The sequence below is a fragment of the Mugil cephalus genome, chromosome 18 (assembly GCF_022458985.1).
Source record: "Mugil cephalus isolate CIBA_MC_2020 chromosome 18, CIBA_Mcephalus_1.1, whole genome shotgun sequence".
Taxonomy (NCBI): domain Eukaryota; kingdom Metazoa; phylum Chordata; class Actinopteri; order Mugiliformes; family Mugilidae; genus Mugil; species Mugil cephalus.
The window spans coordinates 14,260,118-14,276,369 of record NC_061787.1 but is presented as its reverse complement, the minus strand read 5'-3'; the positions used below and the strand labels follow the sequence as shown (position 1 = coordinate 14,276,369).

At 41.6% G+C, this 16,252-nt stretch overlaps 1 protein-coding gene across 3 annotated transcripts; it reads right to left on the bottom strand.

Moving 5' to 3' along the window:
- Window positions 1-519: 519 nt before the first annotated feature.
- LOC124995937 (E3 ubiquitin-protein ligase RNF31-like) lies at window positions 520-15,537 on the bottom strand. 3 transcript variants are annotated; one of them, XM_047568704.1, is made up of 24 exons: window positions 15,476-15,537; window positions 14,372-14,587; window positions 14,114-14,260; window positions 13,875-14,030; window positions 13,731-13,787; window positions 13,463-13,574; window positions 13,131-13,292; window positions 12,893-13,043; window positions 12,625-12,776; window positions 12,279-12,421; window positions 11,342-11,584; window positions 10,270-10,605; window positions 8,535-8,720; window positions 8,240-8,446; window positions 7,491-7,664; window positions 7,183-7,281; window positions 6,899-6,988; window positions 6,661-6,775; window positions 5,048-5,160; window positions 3,812-3,925; window positions 3,432-3,480; window positions 2,777-2,873; window positions 1,434-1,599; window positions 520-1,109 (listed from the first exon to the last, which is right to left on the bottom strand). In XM_047568704.1, the coding sequence occupies exons 2-24, from the start codon at window positions 14,573-14,575 to the stop codon at window positions 1,062-1,064; spliced, it is 3,321 nt and encodes a 1,106-aa protein (XP_047424660.1). In that variant the 5' UTR covers window positions 14,576-14,587; window positions 15,476-15,537; the 3' UTR covers window positions 520-1,061. The 3 variants fall into 3 exon arrangements, 2 of the variants coding, with proteins under 2 accessions (XP_047424660.1, XP_047424661.1); XM_047568705.1 differs by having other exon boundaries at window positions 15,351-15,490; XR_007110779.1 differs by lacking the exons at window positions 520-1,109; window positions 1,434-1,599 and having other exon boundaries at window positions 2,783-2,873; window positions 3,699-3,925.
- Window positions 15,538-16,252: the final 715 nt, after the last annotated feature.

The window sequence follows — 16,252 nt, the reverse complement described above, 5'->3', positions numbered from 1 at the left end:
GTGCAGGACACAGACTTTTAAAATGCGTTGTTCATTGGACAATATTGTGCATAACTGCTTGCATAAACTTCTAATTTTAGAAGTTTAATTATGATTGTGTTTTTGTAACTAAAAAAGCTAAAAAGTCAATTAGGAATAAATTGTTTGTATATATATATATATATATATATATATATATACATATATATGTTAATGCATTACTTTACCTATTAATTTATCTACACGTTTAAAGTTAGATTTATAATTAAGCTTGAGTTTAAGTCACCTACCTCTACTGAATAATCCTCTAAAGGCTTTGCTCTAGGGAAACCTGTTGTTTCGAAGATCTTGCGTCATCTTCTTAACATACTTTTAACTTCTCGTAAACCTGGTTGCTGTGTTTGAGGGTTGGGCTACGCTCGGATTAGTTTCCCAGATTTATTGGTAAAATGTGTCATGATCCTACTTAAGAGCTTGTTAATGTCCTAATTAATTCACAAACTCTTAATTATTCCCTGAAAGACAGAATTAAATCCACACTCCTTTTAAAATAAACATTTATTTTCGTTTCAACTTGAATTATCCAGCGTACATAAGATAAATGTGATTAGTTTGTGTTCATTTATTTATACAATTTTATACTGAAATGAACTCACATTCTTCACCAAGTGCAGGAGATAAATCAAAATGATCCGATTCTTCACGTCACCAATCAGTTTCTCTGAGAGTTCAACATTTGTGTCACTTTAAGGCACACAACATTAGATAAACACTTCTTTACAGACCCGTTCCCGTAGATCAGATGATCATCTTTACAATTTGTGAGGGAGAAAAAAAAAAAAATGAGAACAGAACAACAAACAAAACAGAGCAAATGTTTCTTAACACAAATCAGAAACGACAGCTTGACAAAGCCACCACAAAAATGTAATTTTCTTCCTGTGGTTTGGCATTCACATGGAATCTATCCTGCTGATGATTCACATCAGCTTGACGACAACAACAGTGGAGGCGGCCAGAACGCATTTTTTTTTAATCAAAGTGCTCTCCTTTCAGGATCACTTCCAGACTCCTGGGACGTCCTACTTGTTTCGAGGGACTTTTTCTCCAAGTGGAACTTCCATCAGTTTCTGTGAGAGGGAAAGAATGTAAAGACTAAACGTCAAAGACTAGATTAAACCTGTTCAGTGTACAGTGTTATGTGTAAGTCAAACCAGACTAAAGAACAGCTTTCCCCTTCTAAGGCACCGGTCCATCACATGATTATCTCAGAGGAATATTTAAAAATTCCTGTGGAATATATTTAATATTTAATGTGGTCTAACCTTGTCTGTGCATGCGAATGTTTGTGAGTGAGTGTTGTACTTCCTTTATAATTATAATTTGTAATTTTGTATAATACAGAGACGATAAAAGCTTCCCAATTCCAGTTTTCTATGAGCACAGATTTCCACCTTGAGCATCCTAGCGTGGTAAGCCTCGTCCTCCTCGGCGTCTCCTCTCTGCGTGTCCACCTGGTACCTCTCACAGGCTCGAATCAGATCGTTGTGCTCGTAGAGGAGAGCCGGATCCAGGGAGTGAGCGTTTATCAGACTCACCAGGTACTCCCTGTAGTGCTTCCTGCGCAAACACAAACACACACACACACACACCACAGTCTAAATATGACTCGTTTGGGATCTGTTGAGACGCATCATCAGCTCTATTTCTGATCACTACTAACCCCTGAGGGGGAAATCTGGTTTCTGTTATTTGTTTCTGTGAGATGCTCCACTGTGTGAACCAGCTAAACAGATGTGAGACTCAAAACAAAACAGTCAAACAAGAACTACAGAGCTCAGTAAAGACAGGGGCAGCTCCAGATTCAATCCAGGAGTCTTTGTAGGTTCATCTGTGTTATTATAGTAATAATATTTTGTGTTGAAGTGTTGAAGTGTCACTTTATATACACCGATTCAAAGGTGTAATCTCAATTAATCAACCCATCGACCTTAGTTTACTTGTGATTAAACATACATTAACGGCACATTTTTTAAAAAGTCCTAGATCATGTGTTTGCACCGCGCAACTATATTAAGTCTAATAACTAGAGCTGCTAAAGTTAATGTAGTATTGAGAGTTACAGATTCTCACCCGTCTGTAACAACAGGCCAAAATAACCTGATGAGGAAAGAATGAGCAAGTTTCTGGAGAACCTGCAGACCAGGAATTCAACCAAGGACCTGACTCTTTCCCACTTCACATTTAACTCTGATGAATCAGCGAGCTTCAAGCACTGAGTTGAATTCCCTCCAGGAGCTGACAGGATACAGAGTTAGTGGTGATGTGAGCTTATGTTTCTGCTACCTCAGTGTGAGAGAATGGAGGGTATGGACGTGATGTCACAGCCAAGTCTCTACGGTTACCACTACTGATTAGCAGCATTAGCTTGAATCATAGGCTTTAACAGTAACTGTTATTCATTTGAGAAGCAGCGTCTTTTATTTAGCTACATTTATCATAACTGAAGTTCACTAAAACTAACTTAAACTAACTGAAACTGAGGCTAATTCACTTTTCCAAATCCACATTAGTTCGTATGGATCATTGTCGAGTCCAATTGTCCTTAATTTGCACATTTGTGTTGGTCTGTATTTACTGATACACATGTCGCTGTGTTTTTGCCACTCAGAGGTGAGCGGGCCCTGGCAGAGGTGACGTCAATACATAACCTCCACAGATCTCTAAACAAGATTAAAGAGCACGACTTCCTGAAGACAAAACATTAAACACACACGCGTTCGTGTGCTTCACTCACTCGCAGAGTCCAGCTTGCCCCGGTTGTGTTTTGGTGCCGCACGGCGAATCGGTCTGCTGGCCTCCTTCATCTTTCTGCTCCATCACACCGCAAGTGTCTGAAAAAACATTTAAGAATAATAATAAATGTTTGGCTTTAATACAGGAAATAAATTAAATATTCCAGCCAAGAGGAAGGAATTCCACGTACGCCCTCTGCCACGTGTAACATTATTATAAATAACAGCCTATTATTAACCCCCACAGTGAATCTGAATGAGGAGGTAGTTTTCGGTAAAGGTTTTCATTATTTACTACAACGTTACTCCTGCCTCGATCACTTCCTGAATTCTCAAACAAGGCGTTAAAAAACAAAATACCAACATCAAAAGGAATTTGCCTTGATGTGGTGTCAGCCTGTTCACAGCCCTAAGTAGAATTCACCTGTATTCACTAGTGTACCTAATAAAGTGGCATGTGAGTGTAGTCCTTCACCTAATGGTGACGATGTAAGAACACAACAAGGGTCTTTATCTGGAAAATACCATCTAACTTTTGTCTGAATTCCAGGTTTTCCCAGAAAACCAAGATACTCAAAAATCTGGGGCAAGAAAGAGTGAATCTTAGCATTTTATGTATATATATTTTTTTTTAAAATATCAAATTGTTGTTATTACCATTCTGAGCTCCATCAGGTGCGTCTGTGTTGAAGTCCACTCCACTCCTCTGAGGACCAAACCAACAAACACACTTTAAACTTACAGTTTGCATTTATTGTTGCATTCATTTAGACGTGATATTTAAGCCCCTGGAAACAATTCGAGCCGATGCTGTTACAGTGCGATCACATGACCACTAAATACCGATCCAGTAAATAAATCATCAACAGTTTCTCAGTTTGCAGAATTCATGACATAATTTTGGTTTTATTTCCCCTCACGTACAAGTATCCGATGACTAGTCCACGTGACCACATCCCTCACATTTCCTCCCTTTTTCCTTCTCAGTAATATCGGGTTTGTCGTCCCACTGACCCAAACATCCAGAGCCTCTTTACCTGCAGCAGCGCCTGAAGCCTCTGAGGCTCCCAGTCTCTGAGATAGAAGAGACAGTCTCGCGGGTGGTGAGCGTGCAGGCCGGGGTAATTACACAGAGGAGCTTTACATATAGTCTGCAAGAGAGGGGAAAGACAAACACATGAGGCATTCCTGTCTTCTTTCAAGGCTGAAAGGAGTGACCTACGCGACCTCCTGTAGATAAGAAGCATGAAACACATTTACAGTGTGTATTCTCTGGTCACTGTGTCACTATGTCTGTGTTGTGAGCCCAACGTTGAGATAAACACACAGAAAGACCAGCCTGTTCTGATTTCTTAAAGAAATTTCAACCACAGTTTTGGTGTCGTCTTCAAGTTGCAGGAGAAAATGAATCAGCGAGCGTTTTGATAACTGACTCACTCATATCTTTGGCAAAAACAAATTGCATATGATGGATTAAATTCTCAAATTTTGGAATTTGCTTACACCGAAGTAGGATTTTATTTTAATTTTTTTTTAATATTTATTGATTACTGGACAATGGACATAATTTAAACATACTGTACATTAAAACCCAACCAGACAGAAGGTTTGCTTTAGGTCTTTAGCTGATTAGACATTTTCTATATTTTTTTTTTAATTTCTACCCACAATTCCCCCCACATATTTAAATTTCCTTAAACACACATTAACATGAATTCAACATATTTCAGTAAAGGGATGAATGGAGGCAGAAGACGTTATCTTTCACTCAGCACTTCACTCATTCAGTCGTTTCACACAGAGCATAACACTAGACCTGTCAATCAAAGCCTCCTGTACACAGCAGGCTCCGCCCCTTTTACTGCTGAGCCAATCACGAGACTGCAGATTACACGCTAACTCTGTCAGGTTCCCTGCAATTGGCCGAGAGCCTATTCAGTCCGCTGGTGAAATCGCAGATGCATGTTGTAATATTAGCAGAAGAGAAGCTAACAGTGGATGGTATATACAGGTATGTTTATGTTTACAGCTGTTTCACGACCACCCTACTGTTGCACATGTGTGAAATAAAAAAATAATGACAGCCTGACCTTTGATCTGGAGTATCTATTAGGAACTAAATATAGTCCAGCAACAATCTGACAGTCCAATGTATCAGTTTAAAACGCATAATGACCAGGCTCATTTCCTGATAAGAATCGAGTCCAACTGCAACAGGTTAGTGAGAAAATCTAAAAATTTAAAAAGGAAGCGAGTGATGACTGAGCTCTCACCTTGTGGTAGGGGTTGTTGCAGCCACTGCAAAACTCGTATCTGCACTGGGAGCAGCTGAAGTGCATGCAGCCGCCTTTTGTCAGAGCGTACTGAAACCTGCAGTGAGGACAGGCTGCAGGAAGACATCACACACTGGTCAGTACAATCAGTCCAAATGTTACGCTGCTATACTTCTTTTGTCAAAACTTAAACACTGAACCTGGACACTTCCTTCCCCGCAGAAATAATGTTATGATATTAACGTGATGCATTTTTTCTACATTTTTCCCCAATTTGCCATTGACATCCAAAGCCATTGGTGAAATAAATATTCAAAAATACGACTGAAACTTAAAATACCTGAACCTCCTGACGCTGAAGCTTTTATTTGGTCTGCAGTTTTAATTTGTATTTGGGATTAGTTGGACCTAAGTATAAAAACTAAGCATCAGCTTGGAACAGGAAGGAGTAGTTGTGGGGGAAAAAAACGTCATATGTGGACACTGGGATTATTTCATTATTTTTTAAAAATTTAAAACCTAAAACTTAATGTCCCCATATGAGGACAGAGGGTCTCAGGAGGTTAAAGTGCATAAGTATCAGGAACAAAGCGTACTGTCAAAGAGATCTGTGATTATTTTCCAATTTCTAACAATCTAATGAAGTAGCAATAATAATAATAGTAACAATAACCAAACCAAATATAATCACACAATACAGAGAAATCTTAAATATAGACACTGGGAGTAGAAGACGTTTGTTTGCAGTAATTGTTCAATTTGTTTGGGTATTGTATTATTAGACCATTTTATTGTTGCACTGGTCAAAATAAAGAAAACTGGTGCAGTTTAAACTTTAAACCATAGGTTTTCTACAGTGGGTCCGCTACCCCCTGGGGGTCTGTGGAGGTACTGCAGGGGGGGTCGCAAAATCTTTGGTTGATTAGACATTTTCTATACATTGTTTTTAATTTTCCCCCGCAAATTTTGTTTAAATACACATAAACATGAATCCGACATATTTCAGTAAAGGGATAAATAGAGGCAGAAGACGTTATTTTCAGTTAGTTACTTGTGTCAGACTCAACAGTGCACCGTTTCACACAGAGCGCTGCATTAGCTGAGACCTGTCAATCAAAGCCTCCTGTACACAGTAGGCCCCACCCAATCACTGCTGAGCCAATTACAAGGCCGTATATTACACGCTGATTGGATGCCAAATGATGATAGTGTGTATTTATAAACAGCACTAGGCTGAGTTTAATATAGAACACATATAGTAGGTAGGGGGTCCCTACTTAATCTATCCATCAGTTTGAGGGTCCTTGGCTTCTGTTTTAAACTTTTTACGAAGCTCTTAAAGTTTCATTTTTTGTTGACATTGTGGGAAAAGGTGAGAATTCTGCTTCTTGCTTATTTTTGATAAAATATTAAGAGGGTGAACTTTCTGATAAGGTCAACAAAACTAAAAGTAGGATTAATGGATGTCTGGATCCTAATAACGACCTGTGGTGAACGAATGCAGCTCTGGGCTGTTGAATGAAAGGCTCAGCAACATAATATTAACTCTGCTCTGGGTGGGGCCGACTGTATGAACGCTGCTGTTTTGAGGTAAACTCTGTGGCGAGCCTCACTGATGCCGTGGTCGCTCAGGTATCCGGCCAGGCCCTGCCTCTGGTACTCGGGGTCGTTGTCCCTCTTCCACTGCTGGAACTGCTCACAGGTCACGTCCTGGTGCTGAGGCTCCCACTGGAAAAGGAGACAGAGTCAATGAGCCGAGTGAAGAGCTGCCAGAGCTTCAAGGCTGGACCTCCCATCTGACCTGGGAGACTCCCGCGCTTGATGGAAAATGGCAACAGAGGTTGTACTCACAGGCTTCTTGCACTGAGCGCAAAAACTCTTGCGGCAAGACATGCAGGTGACCTTCAGCTGGTCTCCGTCGTTGATAAACCCGGACGTGCACTGAGGAAGTTCGAAAATGGAAGCACATAACAATATCAATGCTTCCCCCTTTATATATATGTTCACACTAAGAACAGCTCTAAAGAACTAACAGCCAGCTAAAGGGAAGTGAGTATGGAAAGCATGGTGTGCTGGTGGAGGAGGAAATCAGATCGTGGAAGCTGATTAACAGCTTTAAATTGTGTCTAACTCACGTGACAACACCACAGGAACTTGGGGTCTTTCATGAGAGCGTGCTCGGTCAGCTTTTTATGGAACAGGTCGTAAACGTCAGGATCCAGGCAGTCCCGCAGCTAGAGGCAGAAAAAACACGAGAACTATGGAAATTAAGCTGCTTTTTTACAGTTTCAGCGACACCACAAATCATCGCGCACAAGCTCAATGTTGGTCATTTAATCTAAGTGTCAAATTTAAGTTCGTGTTATTTCAGGTTGTGTTTTTTTTCCTTCCTCGTTCCTGAACTAGCACGTAGCGCTCGTCCTCGGGTTCCCTCCCGGCTCACCTGTATGTCCAGCGTGGAGAAGTAGCTGTCCAGCTGCTCGGGGTCGTTGATGTCGGGTTCGCCGCAGACGGGACACACCATGTCCCTGATGTGCTTGTCTCTCACAGCGATGGTGAAGTGTTGCCTGAAGCACTCGTGGCAGACGGAGCACTGGCAGGAGGTCAGCGACTGCATCTGGAGGAGCCGAGCAAAAGGATTCAACGAGGCCTCTCTGAATGAAATCGCTACTTTTCTTTTCTTTTTTTTCCCCCCATTCTTTTTCTGGGAGACATACTTTCTTCCTAACCTCCCCTGTGACCCAGATCCGTTTGGCTTCACCTTTAAGTTGCTTCCAGTCCTCCTACATAAAACCTTCTGCTATGTTTGTGGAGGAGTTAGTCTTCCATCTGTAGCTCTTCTTGACATTTCTCAGTTTTTGTTTTTCCTTAACTAAAGATTTATTTTGTTAGCCTAATAGCATGGTCGTATTTGAATGTTTTTGGAAAGCAAGAAAAAACACAATTTTTAGCAAACAGTAACAGTAAAGCGACTGTGATGCTATTACTGAAGCCGACCATTTATTTCTCCATTTATCTGTCCTCTCTGTGCACTTCCATGCTTGCATATCAGTCATTGTTCCAGATTATTATTATTATCCTACTGCTTTACATATTTAATTTGCATAACTTCTGTATCTTTCATCTTTTCAAATGAAATATACACATAGAACTGTTTGAAATGACTGCGTGACGCTCTCCTGGACGGCCCACCTTGCTGCGGGGGAAGATGCTCAGACAGCAGGGGCACTCGTTGTTGAGGAGACGCCGGATGAAATCCTTGTCATGCGACTCCTTCACGGCTTGCACCACGTCCTCCAGCGAGTACGTGACATCCGGCTCTTGGAGCAAGGACAGGACGAGCTCGCAGCGCCCCCAGCTGGGCAGGCCATACAACGCCAGCAGCCGCCTGCACATCCTCTGCGGGCAGCAACAGATGATGATTATTATTTGTGTGTCGTGCCCCCATCAGCACATTAAAGCGCTCAGGCGCAGTTTCCCGTCCGACCTGTTTGTCCGGGTGTTTCGGATCAATCGGCGCCTCGATCTGGTCGTTCCAGATATGCTGGTGGAAGGGCTCCAGGAGGGGGCGCTGCAGCAGAGACAGAGCCCCCTTCACCTCACCTCCGCTCTGCCGCAGGGCCTCCTCACACTTAGACGCGTCCCGGAAGCCCAGGGAGTACAGCTCCCTCATCTGAAGACAGGAGAGCAGGCGTTAAATGTTCACCTGCCGTGTCAATATTCTCAAACCGTTTTTTTAAGGGACAACCACAAAGCAACTGCAATGAAACCAAGACACAGACGAGGAAGAGAGTTTTTGTTTTGAGCCTAAACAACAGAGGATTTCAATAAAATTCTGACCTGACTTCTTCATACGGAGTTTAAAAAGTGGGGAGATACATTTGAACTTGAAAACAATTAAATGTTAAAAATGAGATTTCCAGATTTCAAGTTTTCAAAGTGAAATATTTGCATCTGCACGAGTCAGTAATTCTTGATTATGTGGCAGAATCTTTTTAAATGTTTTTTTTATTTGTATTTTTATTTTTAAAGAATCACAATGAAATCATGTAAATAAATTAACTGTTTGTTTTCATTATTCTGAATATATATATGCAGTTATGTCACCAAATAATTCCTAGAAGGTTATAGCTAGGCCATGTAGCTCAGACAAATAAGTTAAAGTTAAATTCAGTGCATTTTTTTTTTATTATTATCATTATTATTTCAAAATGCACATGAACAGCTGAACTACCTGATGTTACAAAAGACTTGGTCTCACTGACATTCTTAAACTTCAAGTATTCAAATAGTTTTTAACAAGTAACTAAGTTAAGACAAATACAAAAATAAATGAATAAATCATAAAGTAAACGAATGAAAGACATTTAGAATCGCTCGCTCACGAGGTTCGAGCAGCGTGACGGTTTAAATCATCACGTGTCTGTCGAGGCAGCGGTGAAACTAGACGACAGCTGCGTGGCCTTAAAATGAGTTGGAGGAGCATAGGAGCAGAGGGCTGTGTGTTCAGCTTGTCAGTCTGCCCAAAAGTTTTTTGGATGCTAACTGTGTGCTCTCACGTAAACATTTTAGCTGTGCTGCCAAATGATTATAAAATTACAGATGGATCCTTTTTTTTTTTTTTTTTTTTTTCGATATTCATAACTTTCGCTCAAGAGTCGATATGTTTTCTCCTGTTTTTCTTTAAGCTGTAAAATACTGTGTATATTAATATCATATTATATTATTCATACAGGAGTAAATAAAGAGGGGAACTAAACTCTATACCCCTCATTTTTTTTCGGCTACTGTCACCTCATGGCTTCGTCTGGGACTGAATCCGATTCTGTACAGATAAAACTGAATAATGTTGAATTTAAGTTCCTGGCTTTCTAAGATAAATCTACTGCACAACCGATGGCTATCGATTAATCTGCTATTTTCGTCACTAACTGTATGTAGAAAAAAACCCCAGAAGTAATGAAATAAAAAAAAACCTGCAGAGAAACCTCACAATTTAAAGGTTTAAACTCCTAATTTGAATGTTTAATAACTACTAGCTGCAGCACATATTGAACATTACATTACACATCAGTGCATTTTCCACATTCAGTTTATAGTGTAAAAACGTCTCCTGATGGCCGGAAATCACATCTAGAAAAGTTAGAAAAAGAAGAAAGTCTTCCTGTCTATAGCAGGCAAGAAAAATGTACTTTTTTAATAACTTTAAAGTTGTTCCTCACCTTGATTTGTCTGTCTCTCAGCAGCTGCTTCACGGCTCTGTCTGTGTCTCCTCCGGCCGCCAGCCAGGCCAGCTTGGCTTCGGCCCTGGACAGCTTCACGCCGTCGCCCGCCGCGTTCCGAGCGCTCACCTCCGGCTCCTGCCCGTCTCCCTCCACCATCGGCTGCATCCCGGCGTTCCCCGTTTTGTAGTTCAGCTGGACAGAGGCGGCCATGGCGCAGATTTCGTCCAGCAGGTGCGGCAGCTCCGAGGTCAGCCAGTCGCAGGGGTTGCTGCCGCCGCACATGCCCAGAGCTGCGTACACCTCCTCCGGGCTGACGCCTCGCTTCTCTGCTTCCTGAGGATATGAGAGAGGGTGCGTCTTTACCTCCTAGCCTCCTTTTTTGTCCACTGAGAAACACAGTCGAGACAAGATCATATCTGAATGTTTGACCACTTATAAATACAGACAAGACGGGTCCAACTGAATACTTTCACACTAAGAATTAAAGTCCAGACGGGGTCATATCTGAATATTTGTTTGATTTGTTTGACTAAAAACTGTCAAAAATACCAAATAAGTAAATGTAAACTGAATATTTTTGCATTTAAACAGGCAGATTAACACAAATGACTCTTAGCTGCAGCTAAGCACATCACTTAGCTAACTGAACCATGGAATAAGAAACAAAAAGAGAAAGAAGAAAAGGAAGGAAGAAGAGAAAACAAAAGAATAAAGAAGAAGAAAGAGGGAAGAAGAGAAAGTGAAAGAAGAAGAAAGAAAGAAGAAAAAGAAGGAAAAAGAGAAAATGAAAGAAGATTAAAGAAAAAGAAAGAGGGAAGAAGAGAAACTGAAAGAAGAAGAAAGAGAAAGGAAAGAAGAAGAAGAAAAAAGAAAAAGAAAGTAGGAGGAATATTAGTCAGTGAAGTCGATGCTGGAACTTAACCCCTCCTCTACTTTAACAACTTCTGAACATCGTAAGTTTTAGGCAGTTGGTTGAGCAAATGAAAGCGCATTTTCTGATGAAAGAGTATTTTACTTCTACAACCAATTTCTCAAACAAGGCAAGGAAAAGCTTTGGCGCGCGTCCTACTCTTATCTGGTGGATGAGAGTGAGTCCGTCCTCCCTCATCGTGTTCTGCCTCTTCAGCTCCAGGTTGGCTCTGGGCTTGGGCTGCGGCTTCGAGGCCGGCTGAGGTGGATCTCTGGCGCTGGCCGGCGTCTGCTGCAGAGACTGAGGCAGAGAAACCGCGGCCGAGTCTTTGCTGGGCAGGTTGCACATCTCGCACACCGTCGAGGGTTTCGTGTTGACGTAGGTGCAGAACTGGCAAGTCCACTGCAGAGGGACAGAAAACGATTCATGTTAATGAAAAGATTTTTAAACACAGGTAAAGGGTAAATTGACCTATGGCAAATTTTGTGTTACAAAGGACCAGTAATGTTTCATCATGTCTTCTGCATTTCTGAGGAAACTCCATTACTGCTATTATCTTTCTTTCAGTTGTGTTTTGGATCGATAAAATGTCTTAACAATAGGGAAATAAGCTCATCGGGATCTCCTCTTGGAGGAATGGGGGAAATGAAGAAAAAGAACAGGAAGGAAAAAGAAGGAGGAAGAAGAAAAGGAAAGGAAAAAAGAAAAAAAGAGACTATACGGTTGCGGACAAATAATCAAGGAAGTAGGAGGAATAACAAGAAGAAAGAGGAAGATAAGGAAGAAGATGAAGAAAAAACACAAAAAAGGAGAAAAATGTACAATTATTTCTCTCGACTTTATCCAAGAATTGTAAACCGCATCCACAGCTCCAGCCTCGTGAGATACTTAAAATCTGATTTATTTTATTATTTCTGATCCTCAGACACAGACCTTTTTTTCTGTTAAGCGCTGAAGACTAAACTAAACCCTTCCAAAAACAGACTAAAGCCAGCCCTACTTTTTTTATTTATCTGGACTGTAGATCCACAGCTGATAGTAAATAACTGCAGTAGCCCCGTATTAAAGTATTCAGGATGTTTATAATCCAACGAACCTGTGCTGCAGAGTCAGACGGAGATCCGGGGGTGGTCAGCACCGGGGCGACGGGCGGGCGAGTGGCAAGACGAGGGCGCTCACACACCTCACAGAGGATGCTGCTGCCTTGATTCACAACCGTGCAGCTCTTACACTGCCACTCTGAGAGACCAAGCACAACTCATATAAACTGATCCACACAGTAAACAAATAACCATCACTATGTTATTCATGGATATGTTTGGCTATTTGTGCAAAAAATATATATTTTTTTATCCTTAATTCATCTGCTGTGATGTATTAGAGGCTGCTGTAACTTTACTTTAAAACAAGCTGCATAAATAAGGTCAATAACAAATTCTCACCTGAGTTTGGCGACGTGAGAAGTGAACCGGGGCTATCCGGCGCGACGGATGCAGCCGTGGCGAGCCGAGGGCGCTCACAGGTTGTGCAGAGAACGGCTCGCATCTGGTTCACCGTAGTGCAATAAGCGCACTCCCAGGGGGACAGAAGCGGACTGGAGGACGAAAGAAAAGTAAAATATTTAAAAATTCTGGAGGTACAACAAGTCTTGCATCTGGTTAAATAACGACTCGCTAATCCAGCGTTACAAATAAAGAACGAGGTCGTCACCTGGCCGTTTTGACCGGTGTGATTGTGGTTCTGCTGTGTCCTTTGCGGTCAGGGTGAGAGTGGAAGAGCCTGTCGCAGTTCAGACACAACCTCTGGGAGCAGGTGGAGCACAGAGCGTGGACAGCGGCGATGCCACAGATGCTGCAGGTCTCTGCGAGAACACATGTTTTTAAGATGTAAAAAAAAAAAGCAACAAAAACAATCCGCTTTCCACGGTTTTGCTGTGACTTAGGCGCACCTTGCTTGGTTTTCTGTATTTTGTCTCTCTTGTGACTGGCTCTGGAGGGGTGCCGGTGGAGGATGTCGTCACATGCGTCGCAGAAAGGCTGATTGTCGCAGGAAGGGCAGTTCAGAGTGGACGCGCCGCCACACAAGTTGCAGGAACTCGCTGCGGGAGAGACTGGAGACGAAGAAAAGAAAAATACAGAGGCCCTGTTCAGTCAGTCCTGGCGGATCCACTCACTCCAGCTTAAAGCGCAGGTGAGAACAAACCCAGGGTCTGATCTCAAGTCATTACACACACACACAACCGTATTGCGTAGTCTGCCAAAGACAAAGTCAGCAGCCCACCTGATGTCAGGGCCCTGGGGGCTGGAACGGGTTCAGCAGGAGGAGGTGGGATCTGAGGTTTGTCAGGCAGGTTCTCTTCTCGAGGCAGCGCAGAGTCAGTCACCAGCATACTCTGGAGAAAAGAGATCGGAGGTCGACACTGGAATCTTTTCTACTGTGTATCCACTTTTTTCCCCACATTCATAAACAGAAACTCATGTGAACAGCCCGATTCAAGTCACCTCTACTCTATTAATTAGTGAAGAACCCCTGAAATGTGCGTACAGACCTGCGAGATGACAAATGGGATGATATCTTTGAAGTGTTCTAGGTGAGGATGGGTGCCCTGAACAAACAAAGATATAAGACATGGAAAACAGTGAATACTCCACAGGGAAACAAGCCACACACGCAGACGTGAGTAAACACAAACCTTCACTATCATGTCCACCTCCGTGCGTAAGGTCATGACCTCGAGCGTGATCGCAGCGACCTTTTCGGTGTCTGGCTCGGTGATTTCGTCGGGGAAACTGAGGCCGTCTATCTGCTGGTTGGTGTAGCCGTAGAGATACAGGACCCTGCGACCTCCCTGTGGAGCAAAATAACGCTTTAAATTCCTCGTTCTTAATCGTTCTAACAAAAAATCTGCCAGAGTCGCTCAACTTAGTTCACCTTGATGGCGTCCACCGTGGTTCTGAAGACGGGGTTGTTGTGCTTGACGCTCCTCCAGTATCTGGGTCGGGTGGGGCAAGTCAGGTTACACCCGTACTTTTCCAGGATGCTAAAGGCCTTGACCAGTCGACTCAGACACTCCAGAACCTGAGGCAGAGATGATGCTGCTAAGTTATCACTCAGTAAACAACAGTCAGCTGTCTTAATAAATAAAAGAAGTGAACTGGTGTCTCCAGGCTTTCTGAGAGAGGACCTCACCTCCTGTTTGTTGCGACCCGTCGTGTTTTCCCTCAGCATGTCCTCTGCTGAGAAGTGAAGGTACTTCTCTGACAGGGGCAGAGGGATGGCGGCCATCGTCTGGACTTCAGCCTTCACAGTCTGGGCCAAACCAGAGGAGGCGAGGAGCGACTGGGCTCTGCTCCTCACCTCATCCATCTGCTCAGCCGCAGAGCCGCTACTCATGGTTGTCAAAAACTAAAGAAATAGAGAAGAGGACAATGCAGACCTTTATTTTTATGGTGATGTTTGTCAGACAGTATTAAATTAATTGTGTATGAATTGAAATGTATCAAGGTGAATATTTGTTGCGTCAAATGTCAGTCTATAGATAGAAAACTAAATCTGATCTACTGGGATTTTATTCTCAAATTAACTATTTATAATAGCAGTACTTTCAGTTGAAAACATGCTTTACAACTTAAGAAAACTGAAACCAAACATTTTCACTCATCACTGGAATTCCTTAAATTTTTTTACGTGGCTGCACTAAGTTTCCAAACTTTTATTGGTCACATTGATGAGAAAAACTTAGTATTTTTCATTTCTTTCCCATAAAATTTAATTGGCAGACACTACTGTATCAAAATTTGCTTCAATACATCTTAAAGCATGTGCTCTAGTGTTTAGTTTGTGTGGGTAATAATCCAGTCAAACACCAGTGGATGATATCAAGAAGGAAACTACCTACAGGATCAACTGTGCTAACTGGGAAAGTCCAGGCTAATCATAGCTCTATTAGTAAACAGCTGACTATCATATCACCACCAGACATCACTCCCGGTCCCGGTAAATAACATTAAACCTGATTCTGACCCGAGTCATTGGTGACATTTAGCGACAGACTTCTTTTGAAGTCTGAATCATTAAGCTAGTTTGTCAACATTTCACAGCAGTAGAAACCGAAACTTTTAGAGATTTACAACCAGCCATATAACAGTTACCCCCTGGGCTAAGTTACCGTCTTGGCTACTTCAGCTTCTTTTATCGGCAATGTTGTCCTCTCCGATCCCGGAAGAATGTTTTTACACTGACATTAACAAGAAGTAACATTTGTTTTAGTGATATCAGCAGTTAGAGCCTCACCTGCGTCTGATCTGCTACCGTCTGAAGCTTTGAAAGCCGGAACTACAATTTGACGTTTGGACTTCCGGTACCACTTCCGGGCTAATGCTCAGGCTTCAAAATAAAATACCATTCGAAAAACAGCACGCTTGTCTTTTTTTTTTCTTTTCTTTTTGAAATACTGTTATGATTCCTCCTGTTCACACTAATGAATTGTAAATGAGTTTTCAGAGTTTAGATTCTGGGAGTTTTTATGTAAAGCCTGATTTAGATAACAGCTAATCGATATTTGTGTTGGTTATTTTGTATTTTCTATTATATGTATCTGTGGATGGCAAAAAGAAGAATTTCAGTGGAAAACATGGTTCTACACTGTGCACATGACAACAAACTCAGTAAATACGTGACTTTATTAAATTGTAAATGCCATTGATCACAAGAGGCCCAACAGACTTTTATCTTCTTGAAATGTTTTCATGTATTTTATTTCTATTTTATGAAATGATATAATAGCCTGAGACAGAGACTACTTTTCTCTGTTTTAAATTACGTATTGACAAAATAAAATATGTTAAAATATGATAATATATGTTTTATTAATTATATATTGATAGTATTCCTTAAAGCACATATATTACTGATGTTTTGATAGTAGAATAAACTAAGTCAAACTAAAATAAACTAAACTAAACGCTACATTGCTTGTACATTTTGTATATTACTGAAATCACATCTGGTATTGTTCGTGGCATCTGTCGGAGGTTCTCCTACTACCATCTTTGCACAGTCTGCACTTTG

Bases quoted from the DNA above. Each gene is read 5' to 3' on its own strand.
- LOC124995937 (XM_047568704.1), bottom strand. From the start codon at position 14,575: ATGAGTAGCGGCTCTGCGGCTGAGCAGATGGATGAGGTGAGGAGCAGA. The intron at 12,777-12,892 runs GTGACGACCTCG...TTCGTCCTCCAG, and splicing joins ACACCGGTCAAAACGGCCAG to TCCGCTTCTGTCCCCCTGGG. The intron at 12,422-12,624 runs GTGAGAATTTGT...TTGGTCTCTCAG, and splicing joins TCTCACGTCGCCAAACTCAG to AGTGGCAGTGTAAGAGCTGC.